This window comes from Sus scrofa, chromosome 5, assembly GCF_000003025.6.
Source record: "Sus scrofa isolate TJ Tabasco breed Duroc chromosome 5, Sscrofa11.1, whole genome shotgun sequence".
Lineage (NCBI taxonomy): Eukaryota > Metazoa > Chordata > Mammalia > Artiodactyla > Suidae > Sus > Sus scrofa.
In genome coordinates, this window is record NC_010447.5 from 66,992,979 (window position 1) to 67,018,804 (window position 25,826).

The 25,826-nt window shown below is 55.2% G+C and overlaps 1 protein-coding gene across 3 annotated transcripts in view; it reads right to left on the reverse strand.

Annotated features, from left to right (window-relative positions):
* TSPAN9 (tetraspanin 9) overlaps nt 1–25,826 on the reverse strand; it is a 192,554-nt gene that overhangs the window by 79,229 nt on the left and 87,499 nt on the right. For 2 of the 3 annotated variants that reach the window (XM_005664070.3, XM_013997827.2), the window contains one exon: nt 1,711–1,790. In XM_005664070.3, the coding sequence (XP_005664127.1) occupies nt 1,711–1,773 (63 nt within the window). In that variant the 5' untranslated portion in view covers nt 1,774–1,790. 3 annotated transcript variants of the gene reach the window in all.

Here is a 25,826-nt window from a genome sequence, read left to right on the forward strand (position 1 = left end):
TGGGCCGCACTCATGGAAATCCACAGGCACCAGAGAAATACACACCAGCGCTTGGCTGACCCTGACGCTGGTAAATGAGCCAGAGGACCAGGAGCACTTGCCCAAAGGCAGCCATAAAATCATTCTTGACATTCCAATGGTTCTGCTCCAGTTTCCACAAAACCCTCAGCACAGGGCAGGTAACATCTCACCAGCAGTGTCTGGAGGGCCCCAGACCATGAAGGCATCTGGGGAAACCCAACTAAAACAGAGACCAGTCTCCTCAGAAGAGAAGGGAAGGGGTGGAGGTGGGAGGGACCCTGGGAACACCCCAGAGAGAAGACAAGGATGCAGGATGTCCCCTAACTAATGAGGTAAGGATATAAGGGAGACTATCACGACACACAACCCCCCCCCCCCAGTGGACTGGAAAGGAAACCCTAAGGGATAAAGTGACTTGCCCAAGGTCACACGAAAAGCCCAGATAGAACCAGGGCCAGAGCCTGTCTTCTTCCCTCCCAGCCCTGAGCTCTCCCCTTCTATGGGACAAGCCACCCACCAAACACACCCAAGAAAGTTTTTCAATTAGAGTGAGTCAGTTCACACAAATGCCGAACACCAAAGCACGCCGCTCCACCCCACTGCACTGCGCTCCACCCCAATGCACTGCGAGGGACTCTCCTGCCCCAGGGCTCCTCCCGGACATGGGCAGCTGACAGCCTCCAGAAGCAGGAGGACAGCGCTGGGGCAGAGCCAAACATCTGTGCTGACTTGGTCTGGGCTCTGCTGAAGAAAGGCAGAGGCACAAGTCGGGATGAAGGGACAATTAGATATGAATTTAAGGAGTTTTCAGATTTGCCTAACTAGTATTTCTCACGCCCACATGCACACAGACAAGGCCTCCAAGTAAAGGGGACCGAGAACGATTCCAAGTTGCCCCACCCACTGACACTTTCTCTTGAACATGTCCTCTTACCAAGGATGGGGGCACTCCCTTTGTCCCTTCCAGCCCCTGGAGCTCCTGGAGCCTGGCAGGGCTGGCGTTCCATGGTGGGAGCACATGGCCAGCCTGCTCGCTGCCCAGTCCACTGCAATCCCTCAAAAGCAGCTGCCACCACTCGATGGCAGCATCCCTCCCACACACACACCCACCCTCTCCACACAAGCCCTAACTGGGGGCATATCTGCAGGCCAGGAAGCCAGTCCCTGGGGCAGGGGCTCCTCCTCCTTTTCCTGGGATTCACGGAAGGGATCGGAGTGACCTCTACCACTCCCCCATCTCGTGTCCATAAAATGCTGCAGACAGTGTTCTTGCATATTCAGGAGGAATACAGGAAGAAAGTCAGAAAACCATCCCCACTTCTGCCTGAATTCAACTCAAGGTCACAGTTGTTAAAAATTCCGACCCACACCTACTTCTGCAGATGACCTGGTTTGGAGCCAGCCACTTGGCATACGTGTGTCTTATAGGAGGTGGTGGCTGCAAACTTCAGCAGCCTGCTAGGAGTAGAGCAAGTCTCTCCTGGAAGACAGGCAAGTTGCAGCCTCCATTCAGCCAGGAAGGAGAGAGAGAGAGGAAGAGGCACATGCGTGAAAGAGGGAGGAAACCGGTTTTTAAAACCCCACTTACCGTTGTGCAGAGAGCAGAGCAATGCAGCTCCAAAGAGAAAGAGGGTACGCGCTTAAGCAAAGAAGAGAGGAGGCAAAGGAGAGATACACGCAAGGACTTACCCAGAATATCAAATTGAAGAGGAACATCATGTACTTCAAGCAGCAGAGGCAGCCCCTGGCCATGTTGCACTTCTTAAATTCTAGGAGGAAAACAAAGGACAGGTCCAGGTAAAACACCACGTACTTGCTGCCTTTGGGTGCATTGTACTTGTCGGTCTTCACACCAGCCTCAGCGCGGCTCTGGCCGCGGGAGCCCGCGGTGCCATAGAAAGCGCCGGCAGTGAAGCCGCGGCCGAACGGGCGGCCCGAGGTGGACGGCTTGGCAAAGTCTGAGTCCTTGCTGTCCAAAGATGGACTCCGATGGATCGAAGAATCCTCACTACTCGACTTCTCCATGCTCGTGTCGCTCCCGGGGGGCGCAGGGGGCGGGGGGCATCGCTCCCGGAGTGGGACAGAGGGGGCGCCCGAGTCGGGCACAGGCTGCGGGCGGGTCGGAGGAGCCTTGCACGCCCTCGCTCAGTCTCGGGGCGCACCGCCGGTCGAGCCCCGCGCTCGGGGTCAGGCGCTGGGCTCCCGGACGGCCGGCCCGGGAGGATTCTGCGGTGCGGCTCCACGCGCGCTCCCGGGAACAGGCTGGCCTGCGTAACTTAGCGTCTTTGGGGAGGCTGCTATTTGATTTCTCGTTCCGGAGCGTCAGCTCGCCTCCGGGGCGCACGGCCGCTCCACGCGAGGCACCAGGGCGCTGGGCTCCAGGCTCCCGGGCACACCTCTCCCACCCCGGCCCGGTCCGGCCACTTTGCCGGCGCCCGCCTCCTCTCGCCCCGCGACTTTGCGGAGCTGCCTCGGCCCTGGGCTGCCCCGGCGCGCGGCGGGCAGTGCCGAGGGATCCGCCGCAGCTGCAACCGCTGGGCTTCCCCTGCGAAATCCCGGCCCGACTCCCGACTCCGACTCCGAAATCGCCGGAGCCCCCTCCCCGGCCTTCGGCTCCGCCCCTTGGTTTGCATTAGGCCAATGAGCGTGAGGCCTGCGGGGGGCAGCCTCCCTCCCGGATGACACCACAGCTTTAATGGGATTAGCGTTCTGCCTGGTGCCTACACCAGTGCGCCGCGAGGCTCCCTAAATGTCAAGGGCTCGGGAGTCCGGGTGAACCAGAATCTTCATCGCAAGGCGCTGGCCTCTTTCAGGGGAACGAAGGGGGCGAGAGGGAGGGGATTGGCCGGGGGAACCACGACCCAAGGAAGCCGGAGGAAAGGGCTGAGGAGGTTTGGAGGGGAAAGAGGCGCCGCCACTGTCGAGCTGGCTGCCGCCCCCTGTGCCCATGGGGCCTGTCCGAACCGGGCACACGGCCTGCCGGATACACACACACAGGCGCGCGCCTCTGCACACGTGGGTCTGGCTAGGGCGCGCGGGGAAAGGGGACCGCAGGGGTGGCGCGAGGTGCGGGAAAGGCGCTCGCGACAAGCGCCGCGCCGCCCGCCCCGCCCCCTCCGCGCACGCGCGCGCGCACACGCGGCTCCAGAGGCTCCTGCAGCTGCGCAAGTTCCCCTTCCCCTCCACCACTGCCCGACGCTCGGGGCAGGACCCCCACCCAGCTAAGAAGAGTAGGTGGCCCTGGTAGAGCCCTGCCTTGCCGCTCGAATCCTGCCTTTTCAAGGGTGCTTTCGGAGTGCTCCGGGATGCCGGCCCGGAAGGGCTGCCGGCACGGAAGGGCTGGCCAGGACCCAGAACCAAGAATGCTCTTGCTAGGGGCTTGGGAGCATCCAGGAGCCCTTCTTCCTAACTCGAAACATCACCTTGTGCAGAAGTCTGCACTGCCCTGTTGACAAATAAAAAGACTAGAGAGTGGGGACACCTCTCTTCTGCCACCAGCGAGAGGGTTTTGAGAGCACCCCAGAGCAGCGCCCCGTCTTTCCTGGCGCTGTATCCCAGCACCTAACACTGCGCTCAGCCGCGGGGAGGCGCTAGGCAGGGCACCTGGGTGGAAGAATCCTGCCCTCCAGGGTGAGAGTATGAAACGTCCTCCCAAACATATTTACTCCACACCCGCTCTGTGCCACGCGCGTGCCAAGCCCTTGCGGAAACAGGCATGAGGTGCGCCGCTGCCGGCCCTTCAGATACACGAGGTCTAGCCCAAAGACAGAAGGACATTAGTCACCAAGGTCATAGGCAGGAACAGAACTACCCCACAGGCTGTGGCCGAGGGGACCACTCATTCCAACCAGACCCCCATTTCTGGTGTGCTGCAGAGCACATGCTGCTGGAGGCAAGCCTGCATCCTAGGGGCCCCAGCGCTCATTCTGGGGACAGCTCAGCTGCTAAAGGGATCTGCAGTGGTGCCACTATTCTGAGCCCCTTCCCCACCTAGATGGCAGCCCAGCAACGAAAGCCCAGCGAAACCCGGTGTGTGTCACAACCATGGCACCTTGCTGCCCCCTGGTTGGGTATAGGAGTCATGAAGAAGCTATGCACACATAAGGGGCAGATGTCTGGCTGGCTCCCAGCACACCCCATTGCCACGACTGGAATGGCTAACATCTCTTGTCCTCTTCAGCCTGGACCGGCTCCTGAGGGCTCGTGGCTCCCACCTTGTTCTCACAGCATTGCCTTTTGATGCGGAGAGAACATTGCTCAGTTGGACTGAGAGTCAGGAGATCTGTTTTTGAGCTTAGTTTTCAGCTGTGTGATCAGGGCAAGGTCGTTCTCTCTTTAAAGTGAGGCTCCCAGAGCCCACCCCCTGGAGGAGTCAGGTGAGCCAGCCTGTGTGAGAACCATCTGAGGACACTGAGTGCTGAGTAAATACCAGTGGCTGTCATTACTAGTCTCAGATGGGGATGTGGTGTCAGCCAGGCTCCCTCCACCTTCTAATTTTTCTCATCTCTCTCTTCTCCCCAGCTCACACCTTGTTCAGTGAGAACAGCCTCCCCGCTGTCCTGGATTGTCCAACTTTCAATTCTATTATAAGTGAATTCATGCTAATAATTATTTCCTCAGCAACTGAGGCCCTGGGGTGCTGGGGGTGCAGGACAACAGGCAGGTAAGAGAGGGAGAAGGCCGCCCCATGTAACCCCTCTGCTCCCTCATGGCCACGCTCATCAAAAGGGCACTGAAGTCCTACTGCTCAGCCCATCCACAAAGCCTCAGTGAGAGCCCCCACTTGGCCATTATCAGAATGAGAGCAACCCCAATTTACAAGTCCCCACTGTCCCCCAGGCGCCACGCCCCCCACACAGTAGCTCACTGGATCACCAGGACGGCTCTGAGATAGATATGGTTATTATCCTCTTACAGATAAAGAAACTGTAATTTCAAAGCCCATGCTCTTTACCTCCTTGGGCTCTAAACCTGGTTCCTGCCCTTGGCAGTCTTCCTGTCTAACAGACAGAATCTCAGTGAGAAGAGGTCACTAGCAGAAGGAGCTGAGGAAGGGGCAAAGGGAAGGGGTGGTCAGGGCAGTGCCCCTGGACTGATGGTCAGCAAAGGAGCATCCCCAAGGAGACGGCCCTGCATTATCGTTATCATACAGAGGGTGGGAAGAAAGAAGGAATTGCAAGGAGAAGGTGTCTGCAAGACAGGAAGTGAGTCCCTGAAGAGAGGCAGCCTGGGTAAAGCCAGGAGAGGAGCCACGGGAGGGTAGGTTCAGCCAGCAGCACCTCCCATCTTCCGCTCCTACCTAGAACAGACCATGCATTCCCAACAGACGGCTCGCACACAGGCGGGACACTGAGCATGGACTCAGGAAGAGACAGAGATGAGTGAGACGTAGCTGTGGGCCCCAAGGGGCTCATGAAGAGACCAGGCTTCCACGCACTCCAGCCCATCCCTAGAGAAGCCCAGAGCAGAGCGAGAAAGAGAGCACGTGCAACAATAGGACAGCAAAGCAAGACCACCCCTGGGGAGGGCTCTCTGGAGTGGGTGTGGCAAGAGAGAGGATCTTTGGGGCAGTGAGGAGATGGCCAACAGGAGCACAGGGAGCTACCTGCAAGGCCTTGTGTGACACATGAAGAGTGTGGGCTTCATCCCAGGGCTCCCCAAGCAGTGGGGCGCTTGACAGGATCAGGGCCCTAGGAATTGGGCCTGGCCAGGGGTGGGGAGGCCAGATCAGCTGCCATGCTGCCTCAATTTCTGAGACTCTGGGTGCAGAAGGAAGCACCAGAGAGAACAGATGATGTGACACATCTCCCCTCCCCCCACTCTGGTCCTCAGCCACCCCCGAGCTCAGGAGAGTGGAGGTAAGATGCCCTTGATATCCCAGAGCATGTGAACAAGGCAGGGCTGCCTTTTTCTTTCCCATCTGGGGTGGGGGAGGTGTTTGTTTTTTAAACAACAAAAAAAGTGAAGCAGGTACAGAATTCCCAGAGGGAGGAAGAGAAGTGAATATTTGACATCAACACACATCTCTGCCGCCTGGCAGCTGAGGAGACGTGGGCTTCAGAGTAAATGCCAAGCTCTCAGCCTCTCCCTGCACTTCTCAGGCCTGCAGCCTTTGGGCTCTTGCCCACCCACGCACTCTTTCGGACCCAAGCCATCTCCGTATCTGACATCATGTTGGGCTCTCGAGGCATCCTGCATCTACGAGGCTCAGCAGGGTGGCCTCACAGGAGTTAGGGGAGACAGAGCAGCCCCTACCATCCAAAGGAACGTGTCACGGAACCACCATCATAGGCAAAGGGAGCCTCGTTCACCTGGCCCCATTGTTTCAAGTCTCCTGATCTTCTTCAGCAACATAGGAAGTATTCTGATTGCTAAGCAAACCATTTACCGACGGTGCCAAAAGGGAAGAAGGACGGACGAAGGATGAATGAATAGACACGTGTGTGTACACGATGGAGCACAACTCAGCCATGACGCAGATGAAACCCTGCTGATTTCAACAACATGCACAGACCTCACATGTTAATAAGTGAAATAAGTCAGACGGAGAAAGACAAATACTGTGTGATTTCACTCATGCCTGGAATATTAAATTAATAAACAAACAAACCAAACAGACAGGTAGATACAGAGAATAGAGCAGTGGTTATCAGAGGGCGAGGGGGTCAGCTATATGGTGACAGATAAAAACTACACCCTTGGTGGTGAGTCTACAGAAGTCCAAGTAGGATGCTCGGCCTGTTAAACTTATATCATGTTATCAACCAGTGTTCCCTCAATAAACTTTAAAGAGAGGGAGCAAGGGAGAAGGATCGAGAGGCCCCTAGCACGGCCGGCACCCCAGGATGTCTGCATGAAGATTTATTCAACAGGAGGAGATGAGGTGGGTCCAGCCCAGGGGCAGGCCTCCTATTTGCTGTGGAAATTAAACAGCTCCAGGGCCACATGTTGCCAGCCTTGGCCAGGATTCATGAAGAACGATGATGATGGTAAAAGGGTCGGGGTAGAAAGGAACTAAAGGTTATTTTGTGTGTTTAGTTTCTGAGACCAGTAAGGAAAACCAAGAGCCGCTTTGGCTGCAGTGGGACGGTGGCCATTAGCAGGAGGGACCAATGGCTCAGGACCCGCTCCCGGGGCAGCAGCACCTCCTTCTGGGGAGAGGTTTGTCCCTCCTCCTTCGGGACCCCAGCTCTTCATCCAGACAGATTTGTTTGCTCACCTGCCTCTGCTCCGGCCACTGGGCTCCTCAAAGGCGGCAGGGGCCGTGTCTTGCTCATTTCCTCAGTCCCAGTGCCTCTCCCAGGGACCACCTCAGGCAGGGCAGGGGGAGGGCAGGGAAGCCCACCAGGCTCTGAGTCCTCCCCACCCAAGAGCCCAAGTTCACTAACCAGAGGGTGGGACCCAAGCCCGAAGTGTGTGGAACTGTTCCTGGGAAGCAGGCTCTCCAGGGCCTGGGGGCATGAGGGACGTCATTGCCACCTTTCATAACCAAGTGTGAGGGCTGTGTGGTCAGTGGCCATTTGCAGCCACATCCCCACCACGTGGCCCAGCCTGGGACAGATGGAGAAACGGACAGTTAGAAAAACACGAATGTAGGAATAGAGAGGAAGAGTCAGGAAAGACACAAGGTGGGAAAAGGAGAAGACAGAAGACAGAGCTCCTCCAGGCCCTCCCCGCCCCGGGTGGCCAGCCTGCTGGAGGCGCTTGCAGCCAGCCCTGAGTCCCTGGAGGGCCTGTGCAAACTCCCTTGTCCCATCACATCTAAAGGCCCAAGAGGTAGAGGCCACTTGTGCCTATGGAGGAACCTCGCCCATGAGGAGACCTCACTGTGCGTCCACACCCTGCGTGGGACATGCAAGCACACCCGTCAGGCTCTTGCTGTTGATGCCGCAGACACCTAGCTCCAAAGAATGAGGGTCACAGCTCCAGACCATCCATCCTGCTGCAGACCCAGCAGGGAGCTGTCAGTGAGGCTTCTGGATCTGTGATGGGCCAGGTGAGGTGGGAGGAATCGTTACAAAGCCCATACACGAGGCACACCCCGCATGCCCAGCAACTGTGGGCTGGCTGGGCCCGGTTCTGGGGGAAAAGATGGCACAGGCTCAGAGGCCTGCAGAGACCCGGGCCATCCCTAACACCCAATCTGACCGCAGAGAACAATGCTCTGCAAACTTTGGGGGCTTTGAGACTAGACAGATCTAGGTCCAAATCCCACCTACACGAGTTACCCGCATGCTGGGTAACCTGGAATGACTGCCTGCCTGCTGGGTACCTCAATTTCCCCAACCATAAGATGGAGATGAGTTCCTGCTGTGGCTCAGTGGGTTAAGAACCTGACCAGTATCCATGAGGATGCAGGTTCCATCCCTAGCTTAACTCAGTGAGTTAAAGGATCCTGCACTGCCGCAAGCTGCCGTACACCTCAGATCTGGCATTGCTGTGGCTGTGGCATAGGTCAGTGGCTGTGGCTCTGATTCGACCCCTAGCCTGGGAACTTCCATATGCCACGGGTGGGGCCCTAAAAAAAGGAAAAAAGTGGGGGAGATGATAATACACACCTCCCAAGCAGTATGTGAAAAACAGACACTGGGGGTTACAGAAAGCACCACAGGCCACACAATGTCGGACATAAAGCGTTCAGTGAACTGATGCACTATTACCATTATCCCTGAGAATAATTATGGTCCCAGTCTCCATCGAATCATAAAGTGACTAAACAGAGAAAGACACAACACATCATCAATACAAAATGTTCTATGGTTCAAATTCTAGGGGCAGGGCTGGCAGGACCTCCTCAGGGAGGCCCTCAGTCCCGGGCCCTCCTCCCCTCTGCATCACGCTCCTGCACTGGCCACCCCACCTGCTGCAGCATCATCCACATGCTGATGACACCTAAACGTTACCTGGCCCTGACCTGTCTTTTGAGCCCCAAGCACGCTCCACCACTGCTAACTGGCATCCCCACGTGGCTGTCTCACAGCAGCTCCAATTTCACATGCCCCAGAGCGACTGACCTTGCCCCGGCCCTGCTCCCCTGGCACAGCCTCCCCTCTCGATAAACAGCCCAAATACTCATCCCATTGCTTATGCCAGAGGCCCAAGTTTCATCCCTGACTCCCCGTGGTCACTGCCCCCCCCCACCTCCAATCAAACCCTCATCTGATCCAATGAGCTGCCTTCTTCTTGCTGCTCCACAGGCACCGCCCGTCCAGCCCCAGGGCACCTCTCACTGGGCTCCTGCAGCACCAGGGTCAGGGCCCTCAGCCCCTCTCCTGCCAGGGGCCTCCTCTCCCATCCTCTCACACACATTGCGCTCTTATTCCATTCCCTCAGTGGTTTCCTGTTTTGCTCAGATTACGGGTGTGTGTGTGTGTGTGTGTTGTATTTGCTATTCTACTTTTCTATTACAATCCAGATTTCCTAAAGCAACCTTGGAGGTGCAGCACCACGGGCCCCTGCCCACCTCTCCAGCCCCAGTTGCTCCAACCAGTGAGCCCTCAGAGCTTGCCCTCCTCAGAGCCCTTGCCCATGCTGTTCCCTCTGCCAGGAATGCTCTTCTTCAACCCACCCCCTGACATATTTCTTCTCATCCCTGAGCTCTTGTGAGTTCTTCAAAATAGTCTCTTCAGGTTTTCTGGCTGCTGCGCCCCACCGCCCCACCCCCGCCACTATCTAAATGAAAGCCCCTTCTGGAGTTCTCTTGTGGTATAGCAGGTTAAGGATCCGGCATTGTCACTGCAGTGGCTCAGATCACTGCTATGGTGCAGGTTCGATCCCTGGTCTGAGAACTTCCATGTACCATAGGCACAGCCAAAAAAAATAAATAATAAATAAAAATAAGCCCTCCTATCAACAGGCATTCTCAGAGCTCCACTTTCTCTCCTTCTCCCTCCCTCTCTCTCTTTTTTTTTTTTCTTTCTCTCTCTCTCCCTCAGCATTCACCACAGTTTGAAAGCACACACTTACTTGAGTGGCCATTTGCTGTCTGGTTCTCCGCCTGAACCATAAACCCAGGGTGGCAGGGGCTGTAGCCAGGACACCGCCTGACTAGCAGCAGGGCCAGTGGATAACTGATGAACTAAGGAGGAGGAGCTCAAAGGAGGATGAGCACAGGGCAAGCCAGCATCACCAGGAAGGGCTTCCCAGGCCTTCCAGTTGTTCAGTCACCTGGTTACCTAACGATCAAAGCTTCACAAGGCCAATTACCAGTATGACCTCTAGTTCCTCAACTACAGAACAAGAAATTTGCACTAGTTGCTTCTCTAAAGCTCCTTCCAGGAGTTCCCGTCGTGGCGCAGTGGTTAACAAATCTGACTAGGAAACATGAGGTTGCGGGTTCGGTCCCTGCCCTTGCTCAGTGGGTTAACGATCCGGCGTTGCCATGAGCTGTGGTGTAGGTTGCAGATGTGGCTCGGATCCCATGTTGCTGTGGCTCTGGCGTAGGCCGGTGGCTACAGCTCCGATTCGACCCCTAGCCTGGGAACCTCCATATGCCGCGGGAACGGCCCAGAAATAGCAAAAAGACAAAAAAAAAAAAAAAAAAGCTCCTTCCAGCCCTGAAATTCCCACTTGGTGAAATGGGACCTGACTCGTTTCCTGGGAGATGGGCAGGACTGGGCAGGGCAGAAGGAAGAGCATCCTAGTGGCAGAAAGGCTGGGCAAGGCCAGCGGGTGAAGAGTGCCAGGAAGTTTGGGGAGATGACGTCCACACACCCAGCCACAAGGACGCTCCACAGAAAGTGAACAGGAAGGGAAGTGGGGTTGGATCAGAAAAGACCCTGGAAGCCAGGGGCTCCCCTACCCCCCTCGCCCTTCAGCCCCATCCCCTGCACCTTGCCTGGCAAACTTCCCCTGTCTTCCTCGCCCCCAGCCTCGCCACTCCCTCTGCCTGGGACTAGCCTCCCCACACCCTGACTGCTCATATCACAACCCAGAGGGCATCAGGGCTGCTCTCTCACCTCCCCTGAGGAGTCTGGGGAGACGTGCCGGGGTCCCTCCCCGGAGCACCAATGCACCTGAGTGCATCCCACCACGGAGTTGCCTGCTCACCCCGTCCCTACCCCCAGACCATGAGCCCCTTACGGGCGAGGGCTTCGCCCATGGTCTTTGTTTCCCAGCCCTTGATGCAGAGCCAGTGCCCAGTGCTCTGAAATCACTGCTGAACATAGGCGTGGAAAGGGAGGGCCTTGGGGGGGATCTTAAGCAAGGTGACAGCCACTCTGCAGCAGAATGGGCCTGGCCTGAGGGCAGGAGAGTGGGGGCTGCCACACCTCCTCTTGGAGCAGGTTACCGGGGTGGGAGCAGCAGAGGTCCAGAGGCACAGGCTGGGGACCCACACAGGAGCTGCCCACCCTGGGCTCTCAGGCCCTTTTCTCCAGGCAAGTTCCTAAAGAGCCTACCTTTCCCCCCAAGCCCGCATAGCATCTCTGTTGGGTCCCCTAAAAGAGCCTGCTGTGAGAGCCATGCCCTCCCGGACAGGAGGAGCAGTGAAGCACTGGTGATTAGCACTTATCAAGGAGGGCAGGCAGCTCAGGAGGATGCGATAAGGCCAGGCCATGGGCCCAGGGAGGTGTGATGAAGCCCAAGGTCTATTGCCATGCGCCAGTGGAATTTCCTGACCCAGCAAATGCAATATTCCCAAACGCTCTGTGGAGGGCCTGACTGGCGGGGACGGCCCTCTCTGACCCATGTGAGCCTGAGCCAGCCCACGTGGCTGGGACCCTCCCCCTCCAATGAGCCCGGAACCACTGTAGGGAGAGCAGCAGGCACACAGCACTTGGAGATGCTCTAAGTAAGACGGAGAACGGACCGTGGCCGGGATCCAACCTGCTCTGAAGCCACAGGGGAGGGGAGCCTACACACACTCCCCCTCCCCCAGCTGAAGAGAATGAGAGGAGCAGGGCTGAGAGGTGGGGAGGATGTCTCCATTGGGTGGAATTGGGCTGTCTGAGGATGCTCAGGCCTCACAGTGCATGAAGCCACGTGTGGTCTCTGAGCCCCTGGCCGCTCTGTAACGTGAGGCGGCAGCAGCACCTGGCCACCACCCTGTTCATCCTCCCTTCCCTCTGCCCACCTCAGGCTGACCCACATCCAGGCACTGACATTCAGGGGCCTCCCGCTGAGGGGGCCTCAGAGAAGCATCTGGTCCATCCTAGACCCAGAGGTATCTTTCTTCCCTCAAAAGTACCTCAAGTGCAAACAGTCACAACCGCACACTTTGGTCTGCTGTGCAGGCTACCAGAACCCCAAGTTTTTTGCACAGTCTCTCTCAGGCTGCTCTGGCAGAGGTCGTTCCTGCTATGACCCAGTCACATACAATGTGGACCCAGACTTGCTCAACATCTGCCCAGGATCCAGACAGCACAAGATGGCACACACAACCCTGAAGGCAGAGGCTCCTGCCCACACAGCTCTGCTCCCACGCACTTGGGTCTCCCTCCTGGGGAGCCTTAACCCCCGACCCCCACGGCACATGATGGTGCCATGCTGCCCCACCAGCCAGCTCGAAACCTTCTCTGGCTCCCTAGGGATTTGAGACAAATACTCAAGCTTGGTGTTGAGACCTCCTGCACCGTGTTTTGTCAGCTTGTTTCCCAAGAGTCCCTGACCTGTGTGTGCTCACTCCTGGCACCAGAGCACCCCCCTGCTTCCTCTGTGCACCCCCACTTCCCTGCTTCTATCCTCTGGCTCCACGCTGCCTTCCACCCACCCACCTCTGCCTTCAGAGGATGGTTTAAGGCTCATCTCAGATGCCACGCTTGTATCATGGTTGTTTGCATAAAAGTCCTCCTACAATAAGCCCCTGAGGGGAGGAACTCACTGTGTTCCTCCTGCAGCACCCGGCCTAGCTTGATCTGTGGTGGTTGCACAAGAAATCCAAAGGGAAATTAACAGAACCTGTCATGCCACACACACAGCCCCCAAGCCTTACCCGCCTTTACCACACGCACTCACCTCAGCCCATGTATGGGACACCCCACCACCACCCCAGCCTGTCTGGCAGGTTCTCACCCTGCTAGACCACCACCATTTGTCCTGGCCCTGGAGGCCCTCCCTGGGGTCACCAGCCAGCTCCGGTCACCTCCTGAACCCCGGGAAGCTCAGATGTCCAGCCTGGAGCTCAGAGAATGTGGCTGGGCTCCACGAGGCCCAAGGCATCTGGGTGACTGAGTGTCACTCATGCCCCAAACTCCAGCCCCAAGGGGCACTTCCAGATCCCAGTTGGGCCAGGTGCCAGGGCACACCTGCTCTTCCCCTCCCCCACGCCGCTGCCAGAGGAAATGCCAGCCTGCAGCCTCGGCCAGGCAGGACGGACACAGCAGGGACAGCACTGAGCACTGGCACTGCCCCTCCCATGCCCCACCCCGCATCCTCCAGGGATGCCTGTGCTACCTGTGACCCCCACCTGCTCCTAGCTGACACCACAAGGCCCATGTTCACACTGCAGGGAAACAGGCAGAAAGAAGAACCGAGGCCCAAACCCAGCTCTGACACTTACATCTGCGTGACCTGGACTAGACTCACAGCTCTCGGAGCAGCGCATATTTTTTGGAGCCAACAAACAAATGAATGAATGAGTGAGCCCACTTCCGTGTCCTCATCTGCAGAGTGGGGTTATGGATGATTATGGGGGATGGAGAGGCACTGCTGGCAAAGAACTTTATCAGACAGTCTACACCTGAGAACCTTCCTTGCATGCACACACTCCAACGAGCCAGCACATCCATACACAGACAAAGGGCACTGACACTGATCGCAGTCACCGAAGACTCCCTGAGCATCCACTGCAGGGATGACCGAGGAGCTAGTGCCCACCCGGGGAAGAGCCTCAAACTGAAAGCGCAGCGTGAGCACAAACCAGAGTGGGCAGCATGAACCAAGGGCAGGGTGGCCTGGCCCATCTGGGAAGGCCTCTTGGAGGAGGTGGAGGTGCATTATCACCTCCACTGGAGGAGGAACACAGATATGGGTGCCAATGGGAGAAGGCAGAGGCCCCACCCCTCAAAACCCTGGTCCAGGCAGAGTGCGGATAAAAGCCAGTGGTGGGCTGTACATGTTTAACAGCCAGCTCTCCAGGGGAAAAACTGATTTGTCATGCTTGCCACTTTCCATGGTGTAAATACTCCCATCATGGCCAACCTCAAGCTACCAACGGCTTAACAACTAACTGGCAGGAGTTCCCGTCGTGGCGCAGTGGTTAACAAATCCGACTAGGAACCATGAGGTTGCAGGTTCGATCCCTGGCCTTGCTCAGTGGGTTAAGGATCCGGCGTTGTCATGAGCTGTGGTGTAGGTTGCAGACGCGGCTCGGATCCCACGTTGCTGTGGCTCTGGCGTAGGCAGGTGGCTGCAGCTCCGATTGGACCCCTAGCCTGGGAACCTCCATATGCCGCAGGAGCGGCTCTAGAAAAAGGCAAAAAGACAAAAACAAAAAACAAAAAAACTAACTGGCAAATTTTCTTTTTCCTTTTTCCAGACCACCTATGCAGCATATGGAAGTTCCCAGGCTAGGGGTCGAATAGGATCTGTAGCCACTGACCTACACCACAGCCACAGCAACGCCAGATCCAAGCCCTATCTGCGACCTATACCACAGCTCACAGCAAAGCCGGATCCTTAACCCACTGATCAAGGCCAGGGATCGAACCCGAGTCCTCATGGATCCTGGTCGGGTTCATCACTGCTGAGCCACAACAGGAACTCCCAGCTGGCAAATTTTCTGATAACTTGCTAGCAGGTTCTTGACCCCCAGTACAAGCAGGCTCAGGGACACACCATAACAGCCTAGCTCCCCCAACTCCATCCAGAAGAAACTCTAAGGCAAGAAGGAGGACCCAGAACCCTGTTCAACCCTAGAAGAAGTCATATGTTAGGGGGTGGGGACAGGAATGGAAGCTGGACACATCCTCAGGTCCTCCCAGGTGGTCTCACACCCAGAGAAAGACCACTAATGCTAGCTCCTGTGTGGTAGTGACCCCCTCACGTAAGTCAGACCAGGCCCCTGCTCTGCTCAAAACCCCTAATGGATTGCTATCTCTGTCAGAGTTAAAAACAAAGATCTCACAGTATTTTCACAATTCACACACATATGCACACACACACATCCCACTCACCCCCTCCACTCCGGCCACATTGTTTTTTTTGCCGTTCCTTAAGGTGGAGCGTGTGTGCTGGCGGGTCCCTCCTCTGGAACACTCTTCCCCCAGATCTGCTCTGCCAGCTCTCATCTCCTTCACAGCTTCAACCAAAGCCACGTTCTCAGCGGCCACCCCAGTCACTGCACGCCTCCCCAGCACACCCCATCTCACCCTGGGCCGCTCTTTCCAGAGCACTTGACCCCAATATACAATGTAATTTGCTTTTTTATTAAATGACTGTTTGCGGAATTCCCGTTATGGCTCAGTGAACCTGACTAGTATCCACAAGGATGCAGGTTCAATCTCTGGCCTTGCTCAGTGGGTCAAGGATCTAGCAGTGCAGTGAGCTATGGCATAGGTCACAGACACGGCTCAGATCCTGCATTGCTGTGGTGTAGACCAGCAGTTGCAGCTCCGATTCAACCCCAGCTGGGAACTTCCATACGCCACAAGCACAGCCCTAAAAAGAAAACAAAAGAAAAGAAAAGAAAAAAAAAGATTGTTTGTGACCTCTCTCCCCTACCCAAACTAAGCTTCATGAGGGAAGGGATTTTGCTGTTTCATTAACTGCTAGGTTTCCACGGCCACGAATAGCTTTACACAGAGGAGTGTTCAGAAAGTGCTTGCTGAGTGAAGGAAAGCCTGGAGGAGGTTTCTGCCAGACCTAAGAGGAGGCAGCTGGGGAGCGAGGGACCCAGGGGTCAGCCCCTCCTGGCTGGGACTCAAGGTGCCCATGACCTGGCATCCACCTCTGCGTCTCATTTTCTCTTCTCATTTAGGCTGTGTGTGACCCTACATGGCTAACTCTGGGCAGTACCACAGTCCAAGGCCAAATAGGACACCAGGACTGAAGGCCTCTGACTGCAGCAGGAGGCCCTGAGGCTAGGTTTGAGGTCTTCCCTTAAAAGGTCTTAGGGAAGACAAGCTCTTTGCTTCCCTTCTGCACCAGATGCACCTGAGCCCCAACCCCACCGCTTCCCCAGCCTTCAGCCCACAGCCTAAGAGAAACCTCCAAAGAACACTGTCCACCCCACAGGGTAGAGCCACTGGCGCCCCAACTCTAGGCAGCTGCCCCCTCGTGCCTCTGCAGGCGCCCCACATGCAAGGCGGCCAGCTCACCCTGCTATTTTAAGCTCTGCGGGCCCAGCTGCAGCACGTCGCCACCGCGGGCTGGTGGCCCGGGTTGGAGGCAGTAGCAGCTAACTCATGAAGGAGTGCTGACCTGGGGGGCTCCAGGGTTGGGGGCGGGGCTTGGCCATCCTCTGCGACCGCAGCCTCCTCAGAGGGACCAGACACCCCCGTCCACACCCTCAGATCCACCAGCCGGGGGAAAGTGAGTCAAGGGCTGCACTGGGCACACCCAGATTCCAGGGCTGAATGTGACCCCTGAGTTTCCACATCAGAATGATTCCCAGCCCCACCCTGCCTACCCCTAGAAATTCCAGCAACGCTGGAGCACAGCACCCATCCTCCAGGGCCTGACCCCGTGAGACAGACCCCGGTGCAGACAGATGCAAGGGACTAAGCCTCTAGTACCTGGATCGGCTCATCCACTAACCTATCCCCCCCATCCCATTCTCCCCGAGTCTCCCAGGGAACGTGCACAGCACTGGCTCACTTGTTGACCAGACAATTGTTCCTGCACATATTACAAACCAGCCACAGTGCAAGTGCTGGAGGGGACAAGCCAGTCTCAACTGCTGTACTACATTTCTGGTGACCCCGCTGAGGATGACGACCATAGAACCAAGGAGCCAAGAGAGCTTCATGACAAAACAAGGGTGCCCCAAGCTCTAGCCCTTCGGAGAGGGCTGCCACCACCCAACTCCAGGGGGCAGTCACACTGTGTTCTCTGGGCAGAGGGTCCCCTGAAGTTGTGCGACGTGGAGGTGCTACTCCCACCCACCCTTCTCCGTAGGACATCCCGCAAGTAGGAGCTGGCTTGAGAAACCACACACAAAACAGAAACCCTGCAAGCAAGCTATTCCCAGCCCAGCCTCACCCCCCAGAACATCGTTAAGCCCAGAGCAGGACAGGTCACCCAGGCCCGGGGCTCCCAGCCGCATCCTCTGCCTCTAATTGCTCAGTTTAAGCAACATCAGCACCAGGGAAAGAGGCAAAAAGATCCAGAAGGTGCCATAATTAGGGAGCTCTGGGACCCAGCTCCTTGCTCCTGGCTACCTCAAGACCGAGCCAGCACCCACACCTTAAAGAAACAGACTCACCACCTGGATTAGGGGGAGGAAGTGGGAAATTCCTTCAATTTCCTTGTTGGAGGAAGATCCCAGAAGCTGCGGGTCTTCAGAGGCTATTTGGTCCACCCCTCCCTTCCCTGGCCTTCCCTGGCTTCCATCAACCCAAACTCTGCACATTTCTATTATAACTGCAAAAGCAAGAGCACTTAGAGGAAAAAATGTACTTTTTTTTTTTTTAGGGCTGCACTCACGGCAGATGGAGGTTCCCACGCTAGGGATTGAATCAGAGCTACAGCTGCTGGCCTACACCACAGCCACAGCCATGCCAGACCCGAACCATGTCTACGACCTACACCACAGCCACAGCAACACAGGATCCGAGCCGCGTCTGTAACCTACACGACAGTTCACGGCAACGACACATCCTTAACCTACTGAGCAAGGATGGGGATTGAACCTGCGTCCCCATGGTGCTAGTCAGATTCATTAACCACTGAGCCATGATGGGAACTCCAAAAACTGTACATTGTTGAAAGAGATTTCACACAAGTAACTCTCCCAAAAGTAAGTGCAGAGACATCGTACATAAGAGGGTCCCTGTACCAAGGCCTCTGCACCACCTGGCTGGTGCCGCATTCCCCAGCCAGTGCTTGGGCCCTGTCTTCAGAGTCCTCGGGGCTTTGGTATCAAATGCAAGTTCCTGGGCCCTCTCTGGCCATAGGGAGTCAATTTCTGGAGGCAGGATTCCAATGACTTCCAACCTCCTCTGTTACTGACTCCCCAGAAGGTGGCTAACTGGGTCCACAGCCCAAGCAGCAAATCCTCCAAACCTAGAGGCTCTGGGGGTGTGAGAGCCGCTCAGTGCGTCTCCTGGAGAGACATCTGCACATGATCACGAAGTGGTGCTGAGCGCCTCAGTCAGTAATCTGAAGTCACACCAGCTGGGGAGGTAGTGCTGGCCAGGATCTCCCCTCTCCAGCAGGGACATCTCTGCCAAAATCGCTGTCAGCCGGAGCCCGTACTCGCAGACGTGCCTAATGAAGGGGATCGGGGGTGGGGGGGTGGGGGGAATGATAGGATTAGGTCACTGCGGGGCTGCCCCTCCCCCTCGTGCCTGTATCAACAGCGTGGAGCTCTGCCTTTGTTCACCCTCAGACAGGCCCTGGCCCCCACACAGCCCAACAGCCCAGACGCCCATGTTCCCTGCATCCCCTCGGGACAGCTCTCAGCCCGCCCTCCGTCATCCGTCCCGACCCTGAATCCACCTCTCTGTCCCAGCCTTGGGGAGGCTGTGCGGCTGCCCCAATTCCAGGCTTCCATTAGCATCCTCCCCAGCCTCGGGGTTCCTCGGGCTGATGGCCCAGTTACGATCCCCCTCCTTATACCCTCACCCCGCCGCCCCCATCACGTGGCCTCACTGACTTAGCCCAGGCGGCTGTGTGGGCAGGTCTCGCCTTGGCCAGTGGACTGTCGGCCCCAGGAGAGCAGAGCACAGCCAGATTCCCGTCACATCCCCTCAGCTTCCACCACGTCCTAGTCCTGAGCCAGGGACCCCACGAGCACTTGCTGAATGAATGAACAAAGTCTGGACATCTAGCCCAGCCGGCTCCTCCCGTGGCATCTAATGCCAACAACAAAAAAGAGAAGGAGAAGGAAGAACAGCCCAGTGGGAGAAAGAAAAGGAAAGAGAAGAGTTTACCCACAGGCCACAGCAATGGGCTCGGGGGCCAAAGGCCCAGGGAGCCTGGTGGGCACTCAGATGCTCCCTGACCCCACCGCCCCATCAGGAAATTAGCAGTTTCCTCATCCCATCAGCAGAGCATCTCCCAAGTAGAAAGACTATCTGATCTGGGTGCGTTAACTGAGTAATTAACTTCCCTAATCTGCTGCCCGGCCCACCTTTCAGAAAGGGATGGCAGCACCAGAGGAATCCTGACAGGGGACGGGGGAGTGCACTTGTCCCTCAGGATCCCACAGCCTTCTCCACCTGCCCCCAGAAACTCCAGCCTACCCAACATCACACACAGCCCCCAAGGACTTCACACTGCCCTCAGGGCCTCCAAAACACACACGCTTGCACACTGACCTGACTGTGGGAACACCTCTCCCCCAGCTCGCATTCTGGCCATGGCCCCCATCTGAAGCTCAGGCAGGCTGTTGCGTACAGAAAGGAGCAGGGAGGAGGAGGCCGAATGATTCACAGAAGGCCTGACTGCTGGGCCAGGCTGGGCAGAGTGGGGTGGCAGGAAGGACACATGGTGGGGTCAGAAGACCCAGGCTTGAGTCCTGTTTCTCATGGACTATGTGACTTTGGGCAAGCCACTTAACTCCTTGAGCGGCAGTCCCTCCATCTGCAAAACGGGCATAAAGCCTTCCTCCCCTGAAGGTTTTCCTAGGATCCTATGAGCCCAGTAAGAGTTACTCACTGAGGTCCGATCTTCCCTCCTCTGCAGAAATGCCCTGGGGGGACCCCCGCACAGGCAGCCATCCTGCTTGAGCACTGTCGCCAGATAGCTGTGCCCTAACCTGAGCCCCAACTGCCCACCTCTGCCTTCCACCTTAGAGACAGGGGTGGAACATTGGACACTCGGTCACAGCATCAGCCACATCAGCATCAAAGCCCAGCTGTGCTCCTTCACGCATCACAGGTCACACGTCACAGTCAGTTGCTGCTCTGTGCCTCGGTTTCCCCACCCGAATCATGAGTACAGTAAATATTGATGACGCACAGAGCCCATGATCTACTTGCAGACCTTATTCAGTGAGCGGCAAGAGCTACCCTTAATAAAGGGTAGATGATTTACTGCTGTGGCTCAGGTCACTGCTGTGCCATGGGTTCAATCCCTGGCCCAGGAACTTTTGTAAGCCACGGGCACGGTCCCCTCAAAAAAGAGTAGATGATACATTTTTCATTAGCATCATCATCATTACAGTAGCTAAAAGCATCAGTTCTTCCCTCTGGAGCGGTGAAGCGGAGCCCAAATTCCTCTCCCAGGTACCAGCCCTGCACATGGAAGGTGACACTGTCCCCAATCCCTGAGCCTTCTCTCTCCAAGCGAACACCCCCTTTTTAGCATCCAGCATATATTTGCTACCACATGCACTCTCCCTCCTGCCCTCCCTAAAACACTGTGCCCTGGATTCTACTTCCTAGCACCTGTCTCGTAGTAGGGGCACAGAAACATTTGGTGATGGAGTGTTAGATGAAGGAGCCAGACACCCTGCTTCATGGAATCTGAACATTGCAAATGGCAACAGGCTGGCTGGCTGTTGCCACTCTCCCTCCATCAGGGCAGTCTGGCATCGGCCTCCCTTCACGCTGTGCATCAGACCGTCACAGACAGAGTGCTGAGTGGCACCAGGGCCTGCCCGCTGTCTCACTTCAAGCACTTCAAGCCAGAGCTCCTGCTCAAAATGCTTGCTGATTCTCATTCTAAGTGCAGGACTTGGGTTATGGGGCAACTGCAAACATTTGCCCATTACCTTCCATCTTGTTAGTTTTGCTCCATTATTACAGCACGCTTGTGATTTAAAGTCCCAGTTCTAACATCCAACGTAAACTACTTCTCTCAATATTCAGAAGATCACAGAATTTTTACACTAGAATGGAAGTTAGAGATGGTCAAATTCAATGCCTTCCATATCCACGTGAGGAAACGGAGGCCCAGAGCAGGGACATAACTTTCCCAAGGACACCAGTAATTTTGCAGCAAAATTGAGAATGAGCTCTGATCTTTTCTCTCAACCCAGATTACTAAGAGTCATGCTATAAAACCTCGGAGTACTTGCCTTGTGCCGGATATTAATGTCTATTTTCTCCAATCCTCATAATAACCCTGCAAGATAAACACTGCTTCCCCATTTGGGAGATGAGAGAGCTCAGGTTAACTGGTCCTGGACCACACACACCAGGAATACATGGCCAAAGGTAGGAAAAGAGTCTGCTCTGATTACTCCAGTGCCCCCGGCCCAGGCTACTGGGCATGAGAACATCTCCAACCAGACGTCCAACAGGAATGCAAACCAACCAGGTCAACACTTAAACTCGTAACCCTCTCTCTTCAACACCTACCTGTTCCTCCTTTGGTATTTTCTGCGGGTAATAGCATCACCATCAAATTGTTCACTTAATGAGAAACCGAGAGAGAGTCCTGAAACGCTGTTACTTTACCTCTTTACTCCACAAGTTCAAGCCAGCCCCCAGGACCTAAAGCCGATCCCGCTCCTCTTCTTCCTGACATTCCCTTGGCAACTCCTCAAGCCATCCCCTCCTTCCCGAACTTGCAAAAGACTCTTACCAACACCTCTGCCAGGTTTCTCTTCACCTCCTAGGCAGCTTTCACGTTCATCCTCACAATTTTCTTTCCACAATAAGTTGATCTTATGTTGCTCCAACTTAAAAACCTGGTTGGTTATATTCTTTGAAATTAGGAATACCAGCTCTTTCACCACAAGTTGGCAGGTCTTCCACTCGAACTCCTGTGCATTCTGCAAAACCCAACTCCAACGCCATTGGCTCCTTGTCTGTCCCTGTCCTTGACCTCCCTAAGTCTGTCACTCTGACTCAGCCTCTGCTGGGGACTTCCAAACTGCATTTTCTCGGCAGGTCTTTTCCCTCCCTTTTCCAGGTGAGCTCCTTGAGGGCAGAAAGTGGCATTTCTGACTCCCCAGCTCCAGTTCATGGATTTGCTCATGTATTTATTCACTAATTTACTCCATCTTGAATACATTCAGTGAATGCTGTTCAATAAACTAGCACATTCATAAATCAGGGCTCTGTTTATAATTTTATTATAAAAAATAATCTGGACTTTCCTAGTGGCCTAGAAGGTTAAGGATCCGGTGTTGTCACTTCTATAGCACAGGTTCAATCGCTGGCTCAGAAACTTCTGCATGCTGCAAGCGTGGCCTAAATAAATAAATAAAAATAAAAATAAAACAACAATAGTAACCTTCTGTTAACTTAAAACCCATATCTTGATTTAAGATCAACTTTATCTTAGAAAGATGATCTCTTTTTTTGTGTGTGTGTGTTTTTGGAGCTGCACCCACAGCATATGGAGGTTCCCAGGCTAGGGGTCCAATCAGAGCTGTAGCTGCCAGCCCTACGGCCACAGCCATAGCAACGCAGTATCTGAGCCGCATCTGCAACCTACACCATAGCTCACAGCAACGCCGGATCCTTAACCCACTGAGCGAGGCCAGGGATCGAACCCTCAGCCTCGTGGTTCCTAGTCGGATTCGTTTCTGCTGTGCCACAATGGGAACTCCAGAAAGATGATCTTAAAATACCGACTGACAAGGGTCCTTGTAAAAATGCATGAAATTCAAGCTTCCCGGTTATCAGGTATTCACTTTGGAGGTATCAATGACAATAAAGAGGAGAAAAATCCAATTTCAAGACATAAAGAATTTGAACTATAACAGATGTGTGACTATGACCCAAATGAATTAATTTGCTAATTGTTTCCATTTGCTTTAATCCATAGCAACTCCCAGATTAGTGTTTTCCATACTGCAGGTCACTTCTCATTAGTGAGTTACAAAATCAGTTTAGTGGGTCAGAAAGATTATTTTTTGAAATGAAAACAAAATAGAAAATACCAGGAAGTGTCTCATGCAGCAGTTTCATGAAACATTTTTTTTCAGGGCTAGCATGCACATGCACATGAACGCGTGTGTGCACACACACGTGCACACCCTGAGTCACCAAGTTTGAGAAATACAGCCCTGGATCTTTAATGGTGACATGTGGGGCCCACAAGAGTCTCAGAATATGGGCTGCCTGCCCATGGGAATATACATTTTCTAGACATGAAATGCAGAGCGAGTTCTTTCAGTAAGGGGGGCCACACCTGGTCAGGAAGTTTTACCCAACTGCAGGAGATATACTTGGATTCACCCTCTGAGATGGAAATGTACTTAGAAGATGCCAAAAAGTTACATGTACCGTGAGAAGGCAGAGCAGGTCTTGGCCTAGGGAAAATGTGTCCCTAAGTCACTGGATCCAGCAACATCATCTGCCGGGCAGAACTCTGGCTGGGAAAGCGGGTGCAGGTGCTGGCCTGCAAAACGGGAGATCAGTGCCCACCTCGCAGTGAAGCGAAACCACAAACGGACCGTGTATAATATGGACTCTTTATTCATGTATTCATCTCTTGATTGTTGAAACAAATCAAAGTTGGTTTAAAAAATGCATGAAGTTAGCTCAGCACAGAACTATACCTTCCTAACCCATTAAACTAGAGAAAACCAATTCTGAGTGGAGCCAGTATTTTATCCGTTACAAATTCTACTCAGCTGTCTGCCTCATGTGTCTGAAGGAGACACCACCTCCCGCCGGTTCTCCAAAACAGAAGGAAAACATCGTGCCTCATGTATGGGAAGGCTCTGTATGGAGGACGACGGGCTGGGGTCTTGTTTCACTTCAGGCAGGATGAGAGAAACGGTCTTAAAATGCAAGGGGAAGCCTCCAGAAGAGGGCTGTTAAGGACAGGGACAGGTGACCAGAGCAGGTGCTTGCCATCACCCTGGGCCGGCAGAACCCCTCCCCACCTGGAGCCCGGCTGGGCCTTGGCCTGTCGCTGTGTGATGCAAAGCACCCGGCACAAGGCAGCACGGGTCCCTTCCTTCCTAGATGACTTTGGGAGGTGCCTTTCTGTCTGTGGCATCCCTGGGTCCAGGATGAGGCATGATGGTGACTGCCGGGTTGCCACCAACAATGCCCTCCCCCTGGGGGCCCCCACGGCCTATTTCCAGTTCCTGATAGTTCCTGTCTAAAGCCAACATCAACTGAGGAATCCAGGGCATCCTGGGCCCAGCGTTGTTCAAATCACACATTCCTCTTCATAAAAAGCTACTGAATAACTCTCATTCCTTCACCTCCCAGGAGAAACCACATCAGAGGACAAGCAACAAGATCCCTGTGTGCGATGGAACAAAGGGGACGGCCACGGCATGGCCACTGCCTATCAGCTCCAGGGCACAGGGACAGACCCACCCAGAAAGCTCACTGGCCCCCTCTCACGAGCCCCCTCCCATGAGTCCCCTCCCAGGAGCCCCTTCTCACAGAGCCCTCTCCTACGGACCCCCTTCCTACACACCTAACTCACACCGATCCATGGCAGCCAAGAGCAGCTGTGAGTGGCCAGGGCCCCACCTGTTCCCTTGAACTGGACTTCTGTCTTTTTTTGAGGGGGGGGCACACCCATGGCATATGGAAGTTCCCAGGCAAGGGGTTCAATCAGAGCTGTAGTTCCTGGCCTATACCACAGCCACAGCAACGCAGGATCCAAGCTGCATCTGCGACCTACACCACAGCTCACGGCAATGACGGATCCTTAACCCACTGAACGAGGCCAGGGATCGAACCTGCCTCCTCTTGGATGCCAGTCAGATTCGTTTCCGCTGAGCCACGAAGGGAACTCCAAACGGGGACTTTTGAAGTGTCGATGTTTGTACACCACCTACCTCCCTGGATCTTTGTGAAAATGCAACTGAATCCTCAAGGAAGGGAAGAAGATGGCTGATTCTTACTGAGAGCCTAACCATCAGACACTGGGTTTGGCCCTTGGGGTGAGAAGCCTTTCGATCACGGGGGTCACCAGCCATGGCTGAAGACAGAACTGCAAAGGAAAAGACCACAATACTTTGCTCAGCACTGCAGCGGGGCTGAGGAAACGGAAAGGAGGAAAGGAAATGGTCAGAAAGAAAGAAAGATGGAGCTAGAGTGGGGAGAGGCTGACACTGACCCCTGACATGTGGCACGAGGTAACAATACCACTATCCTCCGTCCCACCGCGCTGTGCCTCCCGCTCACAGAGTCAAGCACAACTCAAAGACCTGCTCTGGGCCCAGGAGGAGCCCACCTTCCTCCAGGAAGCCAACCGCAGGACAGACCCCCTTCCCGGGGCAGAGCCCACAGGACCCCACACCCCAGGTGACACCTAGCCCACCCCTCCCACCATAGGCTCTGTGGGAATTACTTCTGCAATGCAAAGTTTCACTACTTTGCTCCTTGGCTGTAAAAACACGTGGGAAGAAGTCATGGAAGTGCCAATTAAGACAGCTGTTTACCTCTCAGGTTAGGAAAATATATGCATCCAGTTAGCAAGCTGCCCAATGCTAGCAGGATTGGGGCGCCTCCTCAATCTCTCCCACCCCCACGGCTGGCCGCCCCCACGCCTCCATCACAGACTCCTGGGCCCCCAGCCCCGCCCGCCCCTCCTCCCCTGGGCTCTCTCCAGGACACCGCCAACATCCTCCTGGGTGCACGCCCGCTCATTTCACTCACCTGCTGAAACACTCCAACGCCTCCAATTTAAAAGGAGTGTTTAAAGAAAAGCCCTGGTCCTTCGGGGCAGCCTAGGCAGCAGGGTCCCAAACACACAGATCCTGGCCAAGCAGAGGGAGGGCTGGCCAGGATGGCTGCGATGTAAGGATGGGACGTTTTCCTTCGGATTTTCCCTAACAC